The sequence below is a fragment of the Leptosomus discolor genome, chromosome 1 (assembly GCF_034619465.1).
Source record: "Leptosomus discolor isolate bLepDis1 chromosome 1, bLepDis1.hap2, whole genome shotgun sequence".
NCBI classification, from domain to species: Eukaryota; Metazoa; Chordata; class Aves; order Leptosomiformes; family Leptosomidae; genus Leptosomus; species Leptosomus discolor.
Window position 1 is genome coordinate 204,146,131 of NC_141391.1, and position 21,981 is coordinate 204,168,111.

The following is a 21,981-nucleotide window of genomic DNA, read 5'->3' on the forward strand; positions in this document are numbered from 1 at the left end:
GGTGAAGTGTTTTAAATGTTTTTAGTTTCTGGGTTTGTGCCAAACCTACTAATGTCCTGGCCCGCTCTGTGCTTGAGTCTGAAGAGTGACAACTGAAAAGATGATGCCTGTGTGCCAGCCTCTGCAGTCAGAGAAATCTGTGCAGACTGCCCCCACATGCTCTCTTTCCTAGGCATTCCCCAGACTTGGGGACAGAGGTGGGATTTGGGGTCAGATTAGCCATCGCTAGGGTTGGGTTACAGCTGCAGCCCACTACTGGAAACCATTTTTTCATTGTTGGCTGATTTCATCTTCTTGGTTTCATCTACACTGAACATTTTGCTTATTGAATCATACATCGTATGAATGAAAAGTCTTAATTATGATCATTCTAAATTTAGTATTTCATCTTGGAAGACTTTTGGCAAAAAGGCAGAGGAGATATCTAGAAATTACGAGGAGGCTTTTAACTTAGTTTGGTCCCAAAGCTGTCTGGTAAATTTTGACCTCCTAGAACCAAGGGAAAGCAAATGTATTAGTTTCGAATTCCCTTTAGAAATAAAAGGGGGGAAGAAAAACAGTTTTAGTTTGAGTTGAGGGAAGACATTTTTTCTAGTAGCATGGGTGTCTATTACATTAAATAAAAGAGACGAGTAAGTGGAATAGAAAGGCAGTGGTTAGGTTAAAAAAAAATTGTAATAGTCTCATTAAAGGCAGTGGCTTAGCTAAGCTTACTTTAAGTAAATTGCATGATTGTTCTTGCGTTCAAACCTGAGAGTTTGATAGATACAGCTTGGAACACAATGAAGAAATGTTCTTCTTAAATTCAAACAAGTCTACCATGTTAAATTTTAAGAGGAAAGCAGAACTGTGATTTTAAAAAAAAAAAAAAAAATTTGTTTTCTGCTGTAGAACTTGTTTTTAAGGGTATTAGATAAGCTGTTATAGATTAAATATTTGCACTGACAGGTCAGTCTACGCAGGAACGAGAAAAGGAAGTTCATAGTTGCCAGTAAGCGTTATTCCCATAGTTTAAGGGCAGAAGGTGATCGTGAGATCATGTAACCTGTCTTCCTGTTGTAACAAGCCAGTGATACACCATCTGTTAAGCCCGGTAACCTTTATGTTTGGCTTAAAACATATTTTCCAAAAAGAGACCTGCTCTTGATTTGTACAAATGAAATGATAAAAAAAGTCTAGCGTGGTTAAATTGTGTTCAAGTGGTCAGTACTCAGAATTGTTGCAGAAGGATTGTACCTAGTTTGGATTTGTCTGGTTGCAGCTTCTAGCTATTACTTCTTGTTATATCTTTTCTCAGTAATATTAAAAAAGTCTGTGATATGCTGTGTTTTCATTCATTAATGTTTTTTTTTCCGTTTCAAACCGTTCCTCTCTTAACCTTTTATTGAAACTCAACAAGATGAAGTCTTTGTCTCTCTAAGGCATGTTGCCAACCCACAACTCCTTGTGGCTTTTCTGTATTCAGTGTGGTTTTGGACACTTAAATTCTGGCCATCAGAACTGCTCAGATCCAAAACTTTTGCCTGTAAATCCTGTTATTGAAGACACGGAAGGTGAAATCTTGGTGTCATTGGAAAGAGCTGGATTTTTGCCATTGAATTAAATAGCTCCAGGATATTACGCACAGGTTTTATTTATAGTGCTGGGGCTATGATAAATATATGGGTTTCAACTTTAATAAAGAAAATACTGAGAGACTAAATCTGTAAGCGGATAGAAGAAAATGAGATAGCTTAGGGAGAAGATCACCAAGCCTGCATCAGCATTGTCCCAGATGAAGTTACTAAATTTAAATAGAGATGTATTGAAAAATACAGTTGAGTGTATTTCTTGGTTTAAGACTTTAGAAGAGCAATTCACAGAGTTTATTACAGAGTCTGTAATAAGGTAAGGTAATCTGCAGGTAGACAAGAAATGTGAAATAAAATACAACCGAGTAGAGCTGTATTTCTGGAAAATGTCATGATCCAGGCAAATAAGTCTTCCAGTCCATGTCCTTACACTTTGTAGTTCCTGAAGCAACGTACATACAGAAGATTCCTAGATGCCTGGTAACCTCTTCCTTTGTGCTGCTGGCAGTATAGAGGCAGAAAGCGTCTACTGCTGTTTTCCTGGGGTGATATGTAAAATCCTCATGCCTCCAGAGAGTAAAGCCAGTTCTGTCATCATGGGAGCAGCTTACCTTGATAGCTGGAGAAACAAACCTGCTTTATTCCCCCTTGATGTTATCTTATCAGGAGCAATTTACAGACCTTTTGTGCAAAGAAAGAAGAAAGATAATAAATTCAGCCATAGCTCACTTCTGCAGAAATAGGAAAAGCTGAATTATAAAGTTATAAATATTTATGGTATTAATAATAATGTGGGTTAAAGAGTAATAAAACAGATTTAGGTATTTAGAAAGAATAAAGATAAAAAGAGTTGCAGGCTATTGATTATTTTTAAATGGTGGTGGTACTTCACTATAACTTCAGTGCCCTTTTCTTGTATAGAAGTAGGTTTTACTTGTTCCCCTCTGTCTAGGCATTGCTATACATTATTAAGTAACAAGGTCTCTAATCTTATTTTTTCGGGGTACTTGCCTCATTCAGTGCACAGGCCAATTTGTGTTCAGTGGATGAGCAGCTGTTAAGTTTTTATCTTTTTCAAGTTTTCACTGCATGACAAATACCCTTAAGATAGATCTGTTAATTTGCTCATGACTCTCTTCCTCATTCCAGTGTTTGAATGTTTACTAAGTATCCTATCATGCTGAGACTGTGAGAAGAGGAGGTGGTATTTCTCAGTTTTATGGAACTAGGACACACAAAAGTGAAAATCATAAATGCTCACTAATTTTGCACTCAGGTTGAGCTCCTTTGTATGCTTTTTGGTAGTACTTACTAAAAAGCATGCTCCTTTTGACTTTGCTTTCAGTTGTGAATGATCTGTGTTTGTCCAGTTCAGAATCCAAGGTCTCATACTCATCTCCTAGGGTATGGGACATAAACTTCATGAGTTCCCAAGACAAATGTGAAAGTGTAGGCACTTGCCTATTACATTGTCAGGTCACTCTGTTAGAAGAAGGTTGAAGAAAGCTGTTTTCTAATGTCGTATTCAGATGTCTTACTGATGAGGCTTTTCCCCCGCTTCATTCTGCTTTATTTACTGCACTCCTTCACCTTCAACAAGGCGTGTAGGAAGGATTTATCTAGCACTGAGAAAGGTCCTGTTATTTCTTGAATAATGCATGTGATTGTGTTTAAAAAAAAATTAGACTCTACTACACAGCATGCTCGTAAGGGAAGATTAATATTAGGCTTACTAGTTCCTGTCTTTTAAGTGCTGGATTGCAACCTTATTCTCTCAGTGTACTTTACTTTTATGCCCCATATTGGTGCTTTTTTTAAGCTTCAGTCTTGGACTCCATTCTAGCATTTTAAAGGATTGTTTTGTTGAGGTCACTGCACCTTGTGTCTTGTGCTGTTTAGTCCTGTCTTTTCTTTCCTTCTCTCCCCTGGTGGATCCTGCCACTTTCTTTTCTGGTTGGCCAGTATTTCAGTGCCCCGATGGCCCATTTAGGCTTGCTGTCCCAGCAGTTGAAGATCCTCATCTGATTTCAGTCACTCCTAACTCACCATTAGGTGTCCTTTTTCTCCTTGTCCCATGTCTGGTGTATTTTGCTCTTCCAGTTCTTGGCCAGTTTAACAGATTGTTATATCCCTGTTGGAGTCCCAGGTGCCTTTTGGATCTAGTATCTCTGTCTTATCTTACCACCAGTTTCCAGTTTAGTCTCGGTAGCTTTGGGACAAGGAAGCTGAGATCAATCCTTTGCTGCTATGTGATTTGTGATACCTGGTTCTGTCTTCTGCATTCATTTGCTTTCTTTCCAATGCGGTTTAGGAGCTAGCAGGTGGTATGTCAAAACAAAGAAAAGCAGCAGTCCTCCACTGTTTTATGCTAGGGTCGTCAGTGTCCCACGAGCCTCTAAAGATTGCAGAATTAGTTAAAATTCTGCCTTTTTAGTGTGGATCATACTCAATACAAATAGGACCTTCAGAGGACTTTGATTCAAAGCTGAATAGTCTGTGAAATGGGTGACAGTCTCATCTCTCAAATTAGCCAGGTTTCTGTGAGTCGTCTTCCCCTTGGGACAGATTTAAAATAAAATTTTAAAAAAAAAAAGAAAAAAAAAAGAAAAAAAAAAGAGGAAAAATCCAGGCAGATTTTGGTTACCTTGGCCAAGAATGGGCATGCAGAAATTGAATTTATTTTCTCACCCAAACTGTTCCAAAAATATATCTTTCATGTGAAGTTCTTAGAGTTTGACTTTTAACATTTTGTGTCTGAATCTGTTCTTGGAAACATGCACTGTTTTTGCTTAGAAGCTTCCTCTGGATATTCTAATAATAGTTATTTGGCAGTTAAAGAATGTAAAAAATTTGCACTTGAAATGTGTAAGGTTATTTAGAAATCAAGGTAAGAAATCCTATTTATGATGCTGTAATTCCTTGTAGCATTCAGCAAATGATTTTGATGTCTTCAGTATATTACAAAACTGGATCAGTTATCAAGGCAAAACTGCTTAGAGATAGTGAACAATATGGTCAAAATACTAACTGTTCTGCATTTTGCTTGTGTTAGCAAAAACTCGTGCTGCTGACTTACTGGTGAATCCACTGGACCCAAGAAATGCAGATAAAATTAGAGTTAAAATTGCTGACCTGGGGAATGCCTGCTGGGTGGTGAGTATAACTACATCATGGTGGCTATTTAGCCTTCACGATTTAGAATGTTTTCGTTATTTCCATTAATTGTGCTTCTTTCTGTTTTAGCATAAACACTTCACAGAAGACATCCAGACAAGACAATATAGATCCATAGAGGTTTTAATAGGAGCAGGTTACAGTACACCTGCCGATATCTGGAGTACAGCATGTATGGTAAGAACAGTACAACATGTATTTTACAAGAATAAACCTACTAGAAACATTTGTCTATTTAGTGAGGAGACCTGATGAGGATGGTTCTGACATTTTGACACAAATACACTATCATGAATTACGTTGTACTGGTTATTTTTCCCCTATATTTCGGTTTCTCAAGCATTCTTAATCAAAAGAAAGTATTTGAAGAACATTTTTAATTTTCATTTGATGCATTGCAGTCAAACCCACACAAGTTTGGAGGGAAATACATGTGTATTTTAAATTGCAAAGTCTAAGTGAAATAGTACAACTGCATGTTTCCTTCCCATCTTACAATCTATGCAACTGTTTGCTGTGTTTCCATTCCTTTTTCTTGCATAAAATAGCAAAACGGTGAAATACTTCAAATGCTTGCCAAGTGCAGTGAAAGCTTTCATCAGATTAGGCTTGCAAGTCACAGCTTTAAGTTCAAAACTCTGAAGAGAATAAATTCAGTTTATTAGTAAAATATGTGGTAACATTCTGTAGAATTAGTTTTAGTACAGTAAAACTGAAATTACAGATTTTTTAAAATCTTTAAAGAATAGAAAAGGTGAAAACTTAATCATTTAACTTTATAAAACACTAATATCTCTTTGAGAACAAATAAGCTACATGCACCTTCTCATTAAAGATAGTTTCAGAAATACATTTAGAAATATCTGTCTATTTTAAAGGTGAAAACTTACTCAGATCTTTATATTTTACAAATACGTGTCTGAAAAGAGTAAGCGTGTGAGGAGGAGGAGGAGGAGAAGACTCAAATACTAGACACAGTTTGCAGGCGTGGGTGATGAGAAGAATTGCAGAGCTCAGAGGGAGAGGAGGTGGATTGAAGGAACATGAAATCCTACAGATATTATAAGCTCAGCAAGCCATGTGTTGAAAGTAACTACCCATAAGTAAAACTGCAAGTATGTTTTCTCTGGAGTTTAATACGAGCTTTTGCTATAGTACACAGAAAAGGAACATCCATTTCCAAATTTGCTTTTGCATTTGGGGGTAAAATGTAGGATTTCTCTATTACATTGAAAACAAAGCATAGAAAATTTTCCACTGTTTTGATCCTTAAATCTTTGAACAAATCTTCTCTTAACTAGCTACAAAATTACTGGAGAGACTTTTTCTACCTGATGGTTTGTAAACTTCAGTTGAACTTGATACTTTTTTATGGTGTTGAATACCATGTATTTGTCTTCCTTTAAGGTTGTACCTACACCCTGCTGATTTTGTGTGCAGTCTTGTAGCTAAAGCCACATACAAAATGCTGAAGTCTATCCAGGACTGTAGGGTACCTTAATAGCAATATCACACCTAGGGAATATACTATTCTTTCAATACTTGGGGTCTTCCAGCCCCTTACACTTTAATTCTTTTCCGTGTTAGATAAGCGTTACTGCTTTCTTCATGCAAGTCCTTTCTCAAACTCAAGGTAAAAAAAAAAAGCCTAAAGCATCTCTACCAGTAGGGGTATCTGAATTCAGATTCACAGTTATTTATGAAATTGCAGTATTTTAATGAGAAAATTATGCTTCTGCTTTTTTGTTAGTTGAGCTTTAATACAGTAAAGCATTTGAGGCAGAAACACTGGAATTCTGTCTTCTGCCACAGACTTTGGGTTTCTTGCCCTTAAAAAATGCTGTAGAAATGTTATGATCTTACAGCAGTGACATACGATTGTTGACTTCGGTTGTCATCATTGTATAGTCATGTAAAAAACAGAGATCAGCTCACCCTGGAAATTCGTTGTGTCAAAACCCCTCAGGATCTGCTTTCCTGTGTTTTGAGAAAATGTGTCAGAGCTCTGTGTGTGCTGATCCTGTATCAGATGGAAAACCACTCTGAGGTATGGATTGACTTGAAGACCTTAACAGCTTGTTCAGCAGAGGACTTGTAACAGAGATTAATGGCCAGGGAAACATTCCTGATGTGGAACTGCAAACTCCCAATTAGTTGATCTAGGCTGTCTTTGGAAATCATAATTTGATTCTCTCCAATCCCTGAAGCAGCCAAGAACCGTGAAGTACCAAAGTGTTTTAATGCCATTGTAGTCCCACTTGCTTTCTCAAGTTTGGATTCCTTGTTGTACCTAGATGTGGTCCAGAAAATGCCCTTCTAGGTTACCTTGCTCGTATTTAATTCATTTTATTCCGTAATGTTTACTGGTATGTGTGTTTTCAAAAGGATTGTCTGCTGGAGCAGGAGCTGGAGGTGTTGTTTATTTTCAGCTGAAATACAGCTCAGATACCGTTAGCCATGTTGTCCAAGACTCTCAAAGGAGAACAAGGAGTTTTCTAAAAAGTTTGTCAGTTAAGGGGTAGCTACATGTTATTAAGGGACCTAAGTTTGAGGTTGTGTTCAGGTTAGGGAAGTTACTGCTCTGATCCTAGCCACCTGTCAGAAGTACTGCATTTGTTAACGGGTGGGCAAGGTGCCACGTGGCTTTGCAGGGAGAGCTACGTTACATAATTACAGATCCTGTTCTTCATCCTGGTCATGATTTTGACTTTGGATGAGCTTTCCTGTCTCAATTTCTCTACTGAATGGTAATGCACATGTTGCAGAAGTATGTGCCTAGTATGAATGATGTGAATTAATGTGAATGCAAAGTGTAGTAAGGTAGTATCAAAACAAAGAGGAGACGTTATGCTTTTAAAACCCTTACTCACAACTGAATCACTAAGCTTGTTCTCTGAACCTGCACTGAAAGAGGGTTCAAAATATTTTGACCTCATTTGGATGGAATTGTGTGCAAATATATCTTCTAGATCTGTGTGTACCACAACCTTCAAATTGGAGATTTCTGACTGGTACTCTCACACGAGACTGATCCAGGTGTGCTCTTCACTCCTCCATCTGTGTAGCTCTTGCTCCTGCTGCTTCAAAGTCACGGTCAGGTTCTTCATCTCAATGGGTGTTGTTTTAAGTTTCACAACGTGGCTGCCAAACTGTCCTAAAAGAGCTTGCTCACAGGTAGTCCAGAACACTGCTTAGGAGTAAACAGCACACGTGAAGACTGCTTAGCTTGCAAAACAGAGAGATTCTCCATGTGTTATATGTCCACTACTGCATCATGTCTCCATTTAAAGAACTGCAATAAAAACAGGCCTTTCTTTGAATTAATTTAGGGTCTGTAGGGTTTCCTTGTCAGAGGTTTATGTGTACATAAAACGCATCAATCTTTTTTGTGTCTCCTGGATTTTATGAAGGACCACTTGGAATGCTTGGGACCAGGATTCGCCTAGGATCTTACTTAACTTGGTCTTGTGCTTTATGGATCTCCGTTTGAGCCTAAGGTTTTTCACTGCCTTTTGCTTGCGAATTAAATAATCTTGCTCACTGGGAAGAGCACTGATTATGAGAGTAGCAGAGCTACTGGTTCTTGTATTGGCTTGTATTTATGGCATGAAGTGTGAAGTCAAGCACAGAGGTTGTGTTTTATCACAACAGCAGCAGACTATCTTTCTTCATTCTACCATTCACTCGTCAGTGTTACTTGGTCCTTAGTAATGAGGATGGAGATGGTGGTGATGATGATGATGATGATGTTTTTAAACAAAAGCCCCTGATAACGGTGCCCTGAGCATGCAGAGCATCTGTGTTCACGTGTGCACAGCGACTTTCAGAATAACCGGCTTATGAATCTGGCTTTTAGGACATGGTATGTGGTGTCTACATGGAGCGTTCTCACCTGGGCTCTGCTAGTACAGGTTGGCTTTGTCTAGCCATTGACTCCATGGTTTTGGTGCAGCTTCCAGGAAAGAATAGTCCTGGTTTATTGGTATTGTCTTCAGTATGGGAGTAGCCAGAGATTCTGCTCAGCATTACTTGTGCTGGAAGTGTACATAAACAAAGCTGTGTAAGGACTCTACCCAAATAGCAAAAGAGGGAGAAATAACTCAGTGCTAATAACCTTACAGTTCTGTTTCTTTTGGTGTTACATCAGTGAATAAGTAGCGTTGTGAGCCAGCAGCCTGTGAGTGGAATCTTCTAATTTTAGATGATTCGGCATGGCCCGGTTCTGATGCCCCAAACCTCTTCAATGATGAGAGCAAGTATCCTCATGCCAGTACCAGTTCTCTGCTTGGGTGATCTGAATCTCAAGAATCTTAAAGAAAAAAAGAAAGGCAGGCAGGGGGAAAAAAGAGGATGATTCATATCTTTGGAGGCTTATAATCAGCGCATGCATGATGTGCTCTGAAGCTAATGAAACAAGTTAGATGCTAGTGGGCTTTTCCAGACTCTGACAGAGTTGTTCGCTTGTTCTGTGCTCAGCACAGAATGCAACAGAGTGTAACCTAATTTTTTTCCGCAGACTTTGGTGACCTGGGTCTGAGTGATTGTAGTGATCGTGTGCTGAACATCTACAAGCTTTGCTAAGGAAATTGCACAGTGCTTTTTCTTTTCCTTTTAACAATGTGGCCTGTTTAAGTGGGATACTCAGCTGCTCTCGTGGGAAGGTAGACACTGGGAATATCTCTCCACATTTATTGAATTCTGGACAATTCTACGTTCTCTTGCTGTACTAAACCCTATTTTAATTCTGCCAACAGGGAGGTGCATCTCATTTTCACCCAAAAAAAGGAACAGATTTGGACCCAGCAGGGCCTTTGACAGGGCTGAAACCACCCTTGATCATTTAATTTTATCAGGCTGAATTTCCCCATTTGCAGTATTGAGAGGGTTGCTTTCTGTGAAGCAGAAACTGAACAGGCACCGCATGATTTAGCATTTCCTAAATCTCAGAAACCATGAAACACAGTACTCAACTGCTGCTGCCAAGAAATCCTGGCAGGATAAGGGAGTTAGTACTGGCAGAGGGCATCCCTTTGTATTGCTCCTGGAAATGACTGCAAACACCATGATTCTGCTGCTTTTCCTTGTTTATGCTCTTTGAATTGGAGACAGGAAAAGCACCTGAAATGATGGGTCTCATCATCTGACTTTTGTTGTTCATTATGTACAGTCTTGTCTGAGCTGTGGGGAGGAGGTGACTATGTCACAAGCTAGGACATTAACAAGACTATGTTTTTAACACTTATCTGAGGTGGCTTTTGTGGTGAGTTGTGATTCCTGAAGTATCTTCCTTTTATAATACAAACTAGCAAATAGATCGTAGTTGTAGATCAGCAGGAAGTTAGAGAAGGAGAAAATTGTACTTGGTGTTTTATCTACCCAAAGAGAATACAAATGATGAAAGAAAATACTACTGGGGTGAGAGGGAAAGGGGCCAGGCAGACAGCTTTCAAAATGAGGGAGATGCTACTACAAGGCAAGCAAGCTTACAGGGCTGGGTTTTATTATGAACGTGTGAGAGAACTTAGAGGGACAGAATGAAGAATGAGCAGAATATAGTAACTTCTGATGTTAAAATTCAGCCCCCAGTTTACTTCTTTGCATGATGTCCTCTAATGTGGGGTAGAGAGGTAGCTGTCCTTAACTACTCTTCCTGTGCTGTAAGCAGGGGAAAAATGATCATGTCTCCATGGGATCATGAGTATCATCATGCTAGTATGTGTGAGTGGCACATACCAAAGGTGTGATGACAAGCCACAGTCTACACAGAAGCTGTATTTTGAGGAAAATGGAAAATCAAAAATCTGGTTAAGAGAAGAACTTAAAGTCATTATGCACATATTTTTCAGTAGGCAGATACAGTACAAAATGCCATCATTAATCACCATACAGCCTTTTTGAAGGTGGTGGGTGGACAACCTGAAACATTCAAAAGAAAATTATTTTCCAAAGAAACTGACTTTCCAAAGCAACCACTCAGCATGTGCATGATTCCAAGACTGGAGTACAGCAAATAATAGAAACCTGTTTCCTTTTCAATGGTCTCATGCATGTCTGTGGTTTGTATATCTGTCCGTTCTTACCAAGCACTAACCATGCAAAATGCCTTTCATATTCTTCCCATTGCCTGGCTCTTCAGAGGGAGATGTCCATGGGAGAACAAACTGTCAGCTGGTGTGTGTATCTCAAAAAGCTTTTTGCTTTTCTTTCCATGCTCCCACTTACCTGCGGAACAGGTCCTTAAAACTATGCCTATTTTTAAAGCAGTTACAATCTTCTCATTCACAGCTCTTCATTTCATCTGGGGCACAGAAACTCTGGCCAAGAGCTGGATCTCATCTGTCAAAATAATAATTCTGGCCTGTAGCTTGTCCTTTTTTCAGCTGGGGCTTCGTAAGAGGAATTCAGGGAGACTGATGCAGTCCAAGTGAATTGTTCTTCCAGTCCTCTCCCAGACAGCTTTCCCTAGGCATGCATCCATTTTCAATCACCAGATTGAGTACACAGCTGTCACACAGTGAAAATGTAGCTATTTCCAATTGTGGGATTAGACATGGATCTATAGTATATGATAGTGATGCCAACAGTTTAGTATTGTGTTAGGTTCATATACAGTCACGTGGCAGGAAAGGGATCATAGCCTCTCCAGAGCTACAAAAGCAGCAGTGTGATCGTTTATTTGAAAGGTCCTCCATCTGCAGATGGAGAAAAGCGGTCTAGACTGTTTTTCTGTGATAACCTTAGGAAAGTGATAAGTAGCAATTGCCAGTACAGTCAGTCAGAATGAATGATTGCCTTGGGCTTTTGTGCCATATGTTGAGTATGTTGTATCTCATTTGTTATCTCCATATAATAATTGAAATGTCGATTTCTGTTGAGGTAAATGTCAACATTAAGTAAAAAAGACCATGGTATTTCAAAGTTGGAGTTTCTGTCAAGAAACTAGTTTTTATAAATGAATGCTTTCAAAGGGAAAGTGAGTAAGTAAATAAGGTTAATCTGTATTTGTAGCACCATCGAAATAATAGGCAAATGTAGATTGAAAGAGACCTCTAGTAGTCTGTCTCCTGCTTGAACCAGGGTTAATGTCAAGGTTAGATGAGGTTACTCAGAGCCTCCTCCAGTTGAGGTGTACATATCTGTCAGGATGGCATTTCCGCAGCCTTTCTGAGCACCCTGTCCCAGTGCTCAGCCCATCTGGCTGAAGAATTTTTTTAATAGAATCATATAGAATCATAGAATCGTAAGGTTGAAATAGACCTCTGAGATCATCAAGTCCAACCATCAGCCCAACATCACCAGGCCCACTAAACCATGTCACTAAACACCACATCTACACAGTTTTTGAACGCCTCCAGGGATGGTGACTCCACCACTTCCCTGGGCAGCCTGTTCCAATGTTTGACTACTCTTTGAGTAAATAAATTTTTCCTAATGTCTAATCTAAACCTCCCCTGGCGCAACTTGAGGCCATTTCCTCTTGTCCTATCACTTGTTACTTGGGAGAAGAGAGCTACACCCACCTCCCTACAACCTCCTTTCAGGTAGTTGTAGAGAGTGATAATGTCTCCCCTCAGCCTCCTCTTCTCCAGACTAAACAACCCCAGTTCCCTCAGCCGCTCCCCATAAGACCTGTTCTCCAGACCCTCCACCAGCTTCGTTGCCCTTCTCTGGACACACTCCAGCACCTCAATGTCCTTCTTGTAGTGAGAGGCCCAAAACTGCACACAGTATTCAAGGTGCGGTCTCACCAGTGCCCAGTACAGGGGCACTATCACGTCCCTGCTCCTGCTGGCCACACTATATCTGATACAGGCCAGGATGCTGTTGGCCTTCTTGGCCACCAGGGCACACTGCTGGCTCATGTTCAGTGGGCTGTCAGCCAGCACCCCCAGGTCCTTTTCTGCTTTCCAGCCCCTCATCCCCAAGCCTGTAGCGCTGCAGGGGGTTGTTGTGACCCAAGTGCAGGACCTGGCACTTGGCCTTGTTGAACCTCACAGCATTGGCCTCAGCCGATCAATCCATCCTGTCCAGGTCCCTCTGCAGAGCCTTCCTACCCTCAAGCAGATCAACAGTCCCACCCAATTTTGTGTCATCTGCAAACTTCCTGAGGGTGCACTCAATCCCCTCATCCAGATCATTGATAAAAATATTAAACAAGACCCATCCCAGTACTGGGCCCTGAGGGACACTGCTTGTGACAGGTATTTATCATGGTACCCAAAAGGCCAGGCTGTCTCGGGGCTGTCCCTGTGTGCGTCTGAGTCAGAAGTTTCTTCATTTTTGGTGCAGTCCTTTAAGGAGAGTCAGGAAATCAAATGTCTGAGATGCTGTGGCTTCAGCCCATGCTGGGCATTCAGTCAAAGCTATACAAAATGGGAAAAAAAAAAAAAAAAAAGGCAGCAGCATCATAATTTTGAAAAGCTTTAGTTTCTGTTCAGCAAAAGGGTGGTATAAATCCCCCAGATCTATGAGAGCTTGCAGCTTTTATTACATACAAACTGATCTAAAGTTCGGTGTCTCACAGTTGTAGCCTTGCTTCTTGTGCTTCTCTATGAACAGCTTTTACAGTTTTTCCGATTCAATCTTTTTAGTCCCACACAGACATATCGAGCTATTAATACTTCATTTTTGGGGACAGAAGCTGTATTCTTTTGGAGTCTACCTTTGTGGCTCTATTCAACTACATTTCTGTTGTTCTCCAGGAATCGGTGTTAAATAGCGGTGAGTTTCTTAATGTCCTCAGAAATGAACTCCATCAGCATGTGTTCTCCTAGGAAAGCTGGTCTGGCTCTTCCAGTGAATATATTCCCATGACATACAGAGGGGACACTTGGGACTTCTCAAGTCTTATCTCAAGAGTATAACAACATTCTCCATGTTGTGTTTGGAGACTTCTACCAGTGATCCCTTCTGGCTACTCTACAAATTTCTTTGGTTTAAATACCTGGTAATTTATGAAGTCCTTCAGATTTTTTTTAAGCTGTAAAATGAAAACTCTCAATCTTGAGCCAGGAGCAGACTAAGAAGAAAAGTGACTGTTTATTAGTAATAGTGACTTCAGAAATTAAAGGATCAACAGAAGTGTCAACAAGGTACATTCTTGCTTTCTTGGCTGCTGTGATTGCAATGAACTATATTGGCTATAGCCCACTTGGATGACACTGCAGTTCACAGCTTGAAAAAGCCGAGTGCCCATAAATAGGCTAAATTTACAGGTGATTTAACAACTCCAGATTACCAGTTGGAACAGAAAAGTGTATTTTCAGGACACAAATATTTTGTAGTAAACGTTCTAACAAAGTGAAATCCCATCCTAGAACCGTGCCAGGAAGTTCTGCCTGATTCTTGGAATGGTTTTCTGGATCAGATGTTTTCCCTGCTCTTGGAGATGGAAAATAGTTTCATGTTGAAACCACCTGGAAAGAATTAGATTCCTGTGGCTGCTTGGCTAATTGGTGATCCAGAGCAGAAAGAGAATAGTTAAACAGACTAGGTTGGATGAATCCATGTTTGTACACGGGTATGGGCTCTCATAGTTACTGCAGCACTTTGCGGCTGTTGATGTGCACTACCCACATGAAGAGAAACTCCTGACCTGACACAGGGTTGGCATCCCACCGAAGCATTGCGGTGGCCTGTGGGGATCAGTCGTTGTGGTGTCTGCTCTGGATTCCTTCATCGATGTCAGTCTCAGTATTACCCCATGATTGCAGTATTTACTTCGATGACTTCTGATTCAACAAGAACACCTTTTAAAAACTGTTCTAGATGTAGAGTCATCAAGAAAGCTTACCCTGTTTGCTAATCTCAAGTGATTAATTATATTTATTAATGGATTTTATTTCTGATTCAGACTTTTCCATTTCACTCCCCAATGTGCAATCTGACGGTAGTTAGCCTTCAGATACAACTGTAGCTCCTTCTTACGTATTTAGAAATACCTCTCTCTCAGCGTCATTGACTTACACATGTTTAACATGATCAGCAGCCAACACATTAGTATGTAAAACCATGTTTAGCGTTGGCTTGCGCTGGTGCTCCCGTCACCCTCCCGTGCAGCTGATCTGTTCAGAATCGCTTCCTCCGCAGCCGGGTGCTGTTCGCTGCCTCCCGCTGCTGGGGACTGGTGGCAGCAGGACCGAAACGCTCCCTGGTCAGCCAGTGGAGCCCCAAGGGTTGCTGGGGAAGGACCTCAGTTCCACACTCCTTGTCCATCTCCTTTGTTCACCCAAACCCCAGGCGTTTCTGCCTGTTGCCAAACCTCCAGCCTCTCGTACTGACGGGGCGTGCTCGGGGCTGAACGCGGGGCTCTCCCCAGAGCCTGGGTTCCTGCTGTCGTTGCACTGCAGGAATAATGGTCCCCAGGTAAGTGGCCTCTCCTCGGTCTCAGATCCAGTTGTAGGCCCAGCTTTGAATGTTAGTTCCCTCTTGGTTCTGAGATAGTTGTGACGTTTTGCTGACATCTTAAGATTAAAAACATTATTTCTGAAATACCCATAAACATGTCTGTTATGTTATAGGCTTTTGAGCTAGCGACTGGAGATTATTTGTTTGAACCGCACTCTGGTGAAGACTATTCCAGGGATGAAGGTATGAAGCGTTTGAGATACTATATGAGTTCCTGTGTATTTTCACAATCCTCCTCTTAAATTTCCAGTGAGCTTACAGTGGAGTGAAGTTTTGTATTTGAGTGAACTGTTCATACACGTTGTTTTCAGAAGATAAATATGATTTTTCTCTTTTTAGTTTTAAGTTCCATCACTAGCAATGGGTGGGCAAAAACTCCCTTCTGCAGATACTCAACTACTTAACAACTGCCTGAAGGAATTAAACTGCCCTTCTTGTAAGATTGCATATGTGTGGAAACATGGTTGAGAATAACAACATTTTAGTTTAGAAAAGAAACGACAAATTTGAACTTTATAGTATTTTCTTTTTGTAAGAGTGACACTGGAATAATGTTTACATTGTGTATTTTTATTTGAATTAGGCAATTACTAATTTTTTTTAAAATCAGAATTAACTCCTGCTTCCATCTGTATACCTGCCCATTTTCATGCTTGTTTGCTTGTAAATGCTCTTTGCAGTGGTAATGTGGGCATCATTCATTGTTCCTAAATGCTACTAATGATGCCAGAGCTCTGCTGATCCTGGAAACCTCTGCATGGATTTGCTGCAAACATTGTTGATTTGAAACTATTTCTGATTTTTTACTAATTCCAGTTTCTTTCCTCTTCTTTTTTATCCCATCCTTTCCCTGCCCCTTCCACTCCCGTATCCTTTTTTTCTCTCCCTCATAGACCACATAGCACACATCATAGAGCTGCTAGGCAATATCCCAAGGCACTTTGCTCTATCTGGAAAATATTCTCGGGAATTCTTCAATCGCAGAGGTAGTACCTCTTCTTTTTGAAAGGTGCCGTGATGCAGACAGAAGTGGAATTGCTGTTGCTGGTTGTGGCATGTCCCATTGAGGAACGTTTCCTGAAATTACAGAACAAAAATTTCTTTTGGAAAACCAAAATACACAGGAATCTGTGACAATTTTTTTTTTTTTTCTAAATGAAACGATTGGTACATTGTAAATTGCGTAGCAAAACTTGTTTGTAGCAGCTGATACTCAAATGTTGTTTTGAGAAGGAAGTTTTGCTGAAAGCATCTTTCCCAATTAGCCACTGAGCAGTGTGCACGTGTCTTTTTTACCAGGATCAATCTATTTCTGTCTGTACCGGGCCAGTGTTAGTGTGTGCATGCAATGTACTGATTAAACTGTTGTATGTTTCTGTTTTGCTGGCAATGTTCTCCAATGCAGACCACATAGCATTGATCATTGAACTGCTGGGAAAAATCCCTCGAAAATACGCTATGTTGGGGAAATATTCCAAGGAGTTTTTCACCAAAAAAGGTAACGGTATTTATGCAACACTAATTTAAAGCATAATACTATCCAAAAGGAGAGTGTGTTCATTTATGGGTACTGAAGAAATATATCCATTTAAATGGAGAGCTCTTATGAAAGAAGAATTCTGGTGTAAAGTTGGCTTTCTGAGAAAAAACACAATTTGCAGTATTCATTTCAATCTTTCGTTTAAAATTCATTTTGGGATGTACTCAACAAAGTGTGAGTTAACAAATGTCTGCGTGAATCTGTTGTCCAATGTCCGTGTAAATGTAAGGAATCAAGTGATGCATAGCTTGTAACGTGGTGGAACATCATCCGTCAGCTACTTCTGATCGTGTGTCGTGGTCCAGTGGATGCTACTGGTCAGGAAGGGAGTACCACGGTGGGAAGGGGATGCGCGGGCAGTAGACGCGCAGCTGCGTGCAGTCCGGCCTCACTCGCCCGTAACCCCCCGAAGAGAGAGCACGGAGAAGAGATCGCTCTGTGACAGAGCGATGGAGAAAGCTGCTCTGCTGGGCGCCGTGCTGCCGCGCTTCTAACGCTCCCGGTTACCGTAATGCCCGAGTGCCACAGCCACGGGCGATGGCTTAGCTGTGCTCGGCGCTGTACAGAAGTGCAGCCCCTCTAAAAGTAAAACCCCCGTCAGTTGCTACAAGCAAATAATCAGCCTGAGCGAACGCACTGGGCCTTACGGTTCTCTCACCTTCTTCTACTTCGTCTTTGCTCAGGCTGCTCTTTAAGACAAGTTTTTGACACGTGAGGGAACGTGGTGGTGCTTCAAGTGCCTTTTGTCCCCGCAGTGTGTGAGACAGCACTGCGTTGTATCGAGGGACTGGGTACGTCAGGAGCCTCCCATTACGTGGTGGGGGAACATCTGGGGCCATGGACCACAGCTGGCGAGCGCGCTTTCCTGCCGAGCGGTGCTGCGGCTTCCCTCTTGCCCGTGACTCCGCGTGCCTGAGCACGCGGCTGGTCGGCAGGGCCAGCGCCGGCCAGCCGAGCAGCGGCATCGGGCACGGGGGGTGCCGGGGGGTGAGGCGATGACGATGTGCTGTAAGAGGTTGGGGTCACGCGGCAGGAGACAATCCAGTGATTCATCCCCCCTTGCTTGAGAGCCGCCTGTTCTGCGCGTGGCTGTTTCTTGGATGGCAGGGCCCTCTGCGTGCCTTCCTTGCCGTAAGGAGGGTGTCACGGCGTTAAACAGTGCGAAGAAGGGCAGCGGTGATGAGCAAGGAGATAGAGCAGCTGCCATTTGGGGGAGTCTAAAATGCCTCGGGCTTTTTAGTGTGGAGGGGAGAAGGTCATTGGAGAAATAATAAAGGTTTACAAAATCGGGAAGTCAGTGGATAAGCTGAGAACAGGGCTGTTGTTTGCCAGCCCCCGCCATGTGGGAGCTGGGGGTCACCCAGTGAAACTCGCAGGGGTGGCTTTAAAACAAGCGCTTCCCTGTGCCACGGGCAGTGAGCTTCAGGAGCCTGCTGCCGCGGGGGTCGTAGAGAAGGGCCGTATCGGCAGGCACAACACTAGTCTCATGTTAACTGAGATGAACAAACTCAAGGCCGATGGGTCCATAAATATATAAAGCAGTGAAAGGGCTGAGCTGGAGGTGCCCTCCTGCACCCCCTGACGGGGATTGCAGCTGCTGGAGTGAGGCAAGGGCCTGCGGAAAGGCTCCTCTGCCCTCCCTGCGGCCATGGTTAGAGGCAGGTCCTGAATCAGAAAGATCCCCCCGGCCTCACCCCCGCCCTTAAAGCACATCTCACATTCCTAGTTTTGACTTTACACCAGATGGGTTGGCATTTTTTAATCATGTCATAGAACCTTAAAATGACCTGAAAGTTACACAATAACAATGGTATTTGTGGCACACAGAAGAGGGCAGTTTGTAAAATTCCCTTGAAGTGGGCAGTTCATGTGCTTCCAAGAGCATCTTCCGCTGCAAAGGGTTGCTGTTGTACTCTAGGGCCTGAACTTCAGTGACATTCCTCAGAGGCACCATCCACCGTGGCTCTAGGTGGGATTTGAGCACTTGAAAAAATTGGTTCACCACCCCCCACCCCCCCGCACCCCCCCCCCCGAAAACGTAAGCACAAGTTTGCTGTGGAAGCCTAAGGAGACTGGATCCCAGCTGCTCTACTCAAACCAGAAAGTCTCAAGTGCAAGTCGAAGGAGTTAATAGGCCAAGCTCTGTTTTCAGATCATACCAGTTATTCTACTATTGCAAGTCAGGAAAGCTGAAATGCTTTGTGGAGGAAAAATGGAGGTGGTGAGTTTCCTGCTCAATTATTTGAGACTTTTTTCATTGAATCAGGCACCAGGTATCCTTTTCCTTTTTCGTGGCCACCCCAGTACTGCCAGCCTCTCTGGTGCCCCCAGGAGGGATTTGTGTTTGATGGGCTGGCAGGGAATGATCGGCTTCGTAGCTGGCCAGCAAGCCACTGCATTTTGTACTCATCTTGAGAGCAGAGGCTGTCTAGTACAGGCCTGAGGCTCTTCCGAAAATTTCGTGCTATAGTGTAAGGGTGGGCTTAGAAGTGTAACTGTAGGCTGCTATTTTGAAAACATCAACCTTGGGTGGAAATCAAGAAGTCACGATTTGGGTGTTGCTCCTGTCTGTAAGCAAGTTCAACCTCAGAAGGAAGCTTTAAACCTCCAGTTGTTCCACTGAAGTTACAGAAGCAAAAGGAAAGGTGTTACCAACTAAGGAGTTTGCTGGATCGAGTCCCTTCTTCTCAGTAACTGCCTGAAGCAGTTTGTGACATTCAAATACGAGGGTGCATTTAAAAAAGCAAAAGCATTTACAAGTTACTTCTTAGTCACTGTAGCACAAATGCTCACCTACTTTTTATAGGGTCTCATCTTGGTTGAGCCCAGTAACAACACCAGCAAGGCCTTTTCTCCAGTGCCTTCATGGAAGCTATTTTGTCTGTAAAAATTATTAATACATTTTGGCACTAAAAACCCTTTTGTTTTTTCTAGACCGCGGTCCCTTTTGTTTTTCTTCTGGTATTTGGTAGCCCTGTTTCCTTGTGGCCTAAACCTGTGCAAGATGCTGGCTGGGTCCTGGCTTTGCCCCTTGGAAGTTGTAACAAGGAAAAGCACTGCTGCTTATTTACCATCCTGGAAGGGAAGGGGAGGGCTCTCCTCTGCCTCCCTCACGTCCATCGGCTCTACCGTGGGGCCTCACCAGCGGTTCTTGCATTAGTTCTCGGGAGCATGTCCTCAAAATACGTAGTAGCAGGTTATGTCCCACTGCTGCTTCCCCAGTCCTTCACGTCGTCCATTTCTTACTGTTCAATAACCTTCAATAACTCTTGCCGGGTGACATGTCTTAAAATTTGTCTATGGCAAATCTCATAGACCAGCTCTGGTTTTCTGTATTACGGTCAGCAGAGAAATGGCATCTTCCCCTGACAGGTCCTTCAGGAATTTATTTGGTAATTTCCTTCTCACTTAACATTCCACTTTGCAGAAGGTCCATTGCTGCCTCCACTTTGGCCACAGGGGTCTTACAGTTCTGGCAACTCCGTTGTCCTCTCTGGATATTTCTGATGTGCTTCACTATCAAAAATCTAAGTAAAGAGCTTCTGCTAAGGAAGTTTTCCCTTACTATTACATTTTTAGCATTTCTTTGAAAATTCATGTTAATGCCCTGAATACTGATGGTGTCAGACTTTTCAGTTCTCCCTTAAATGTACGTACTGCCTTGCTGTCCTCCAGCTGCATGGTGCAAACCTCATGAACTAGATGAAAATACGTGTTGCCAGACACCTCCATTTCCTGGGCTGCTCTCCAGCGCTCTAGGATGGAAATGAGATAGATCTACCACATTAAAATAAGTTCTTTGAATTTTTCATCCACCTCAGTTGCGTTGATTGCCTTTTACTTACCCTATTTTGATTCCATGGTCAGTGTCATGATCTTTATTGAAAACTGAAGCACTAGTTTAATTCTTGGCCCCCACACAGATAATTTTTACTCTATCTCATCTTCTTAACGCTTTTTCAATCTTCACGGAATTTCGTGTGGAGGACTTCAGCCCGTAGTGCTAAAGTGAGTTTGTTCCTCAGCAGAAAAACGCCAGAGAATGTTGTGCTGCCCGGAGCGTGCTGGCCTTAGCTTGGGTATTTCAAGTTCAGCCTCCACTTTACAAAATAAGGAGTATTCCAACAGTATGAACTCGCCTCCACAGTGACACCAGGAGCCTCACCTTGCAATCTTTACACAACCTGAGGGAGGAAAGATGCCTAACACTACATAATTTAAATACGAAGGTGAAGACAGTGCTGCATGGAAACACACACACTCCCCCAAAGCTAGCCTGGTTTGGTAAATGCTTATGGCAACCCCTGCAATGAATGCTGTCAGCTGGAGGAGCTCTGGACACAGCTTGATTATTATTTTTTTTAGCTGTTTTTTGCTTGCAGTCAAAAACAGGTCACTGTTTTCTGTGGGTTTTGGCAATATTTGAGTTTGTGTTCTTAGTAGATCGTTTGCTGCCTGTTGGTGGTGGTAGTCACCAATACACGCCTTGGGAAACCTTCAAAAGGGTGAGATTTTCAGCAGTGAAATTTCAGAGTTGTAAAGGGCTGAGAGTGAGCCTGGAAATGAATGCAGTTCTCCGAGATGCGCTGCCGTCCTCTCTGTGCGCTCGCGCTGCGGGACAGTACGAGCCCAAAGCAGAGCCTTTTTTGGTTTGACTGGCGGGCACTGATGGGACACGCTTGTGCTGTAAACGGACTGACAGAAACCAGCAGGAGGCGCCCTCCGCGTTCGTTCCTCTGTCTCAGCACCCCTCCTGCCCTGCGAGATGGAAGGGGACAGTGGGCCGGCTGTGGGCAGCACGTCTTGGCTTTCTGTTACCGGCAGGTCTCTTCTCTTTCTCTTTTGGGGTCTCTACGATAGCTCCCAGAGAGCTGCTTTCTCAAGCGTTGCACCCTGTCTGGAACCTTCCGTGGTGGCCCGAGGCAGAGGAGCGAGTCCTGCTGGGCCCGTGGCGGTTCTGGTCCGTTGCATTCGGATGCTCCAACTCTCAGGGGGAGTCTGAAGACAAGGGGTTTTTTCTCCTGCCCTGGGACTTCTGTAGCCCCAGGGACCTACAGAAAGTCAGACGGGCGAGCTGACGCCTGATGGCGTTTTGTGGGCAGGAGGTTACAGCCAGGGACAACAATTTGCTGAAAATGGTACGGCCTGCGTGCCCCCGTACCGGCGGGCGCAGTGTGCTTGTGAAGCTGTGGGCGAGCCGTGGTCAGCGTCCAGTGCTGGGTGAGGACCCATCGCCCTCCTCAGCAGTTAGGGGACACGGCAGAACCACCACAGGGGTCTCTGAAGTGC

General features: G+C 42.7%; 1 protein-coding gene across 3 annotated transcripts in view; it reads left to right on the top strand.

Moving 5' to 3' along the window:
- The window catches only part of SRPK2 (SRSF protein kinase 2), a 151,196-nt gene that overhangs the window by 128,148 nt on the left and 1,067 nt on the right, over nt 1–21,981 (top strand). The window contains exons 12-16 of one of the 3 annotated variants that reach the window (XM_086474216.1): nt 4,624–4,724; nt 4,815–4,922; nt 15,266–15,335; nt 16,046–16,138; nt 16,558–16,650. In XM_086474216.1, coding sequence (XP_086330342.1) covers nt 4,624–4,724; nt 4,815–4,922; nt 15,266–15,335; nt 16,046–16,138; nt 16,558–16,650 — 465 coding nt within the window. The remainder of the gene's footprint in view (nt 1–4,623; nt 4,725–4,814; nt 4,923–15,265; nt 15,336–16,045; nt 16,139–16,557; nt 16,651–21,981) is intronic. The other 2 variants (XM_086474225.1, XM_086474233.1) reach the window with 2 other exon arrangements.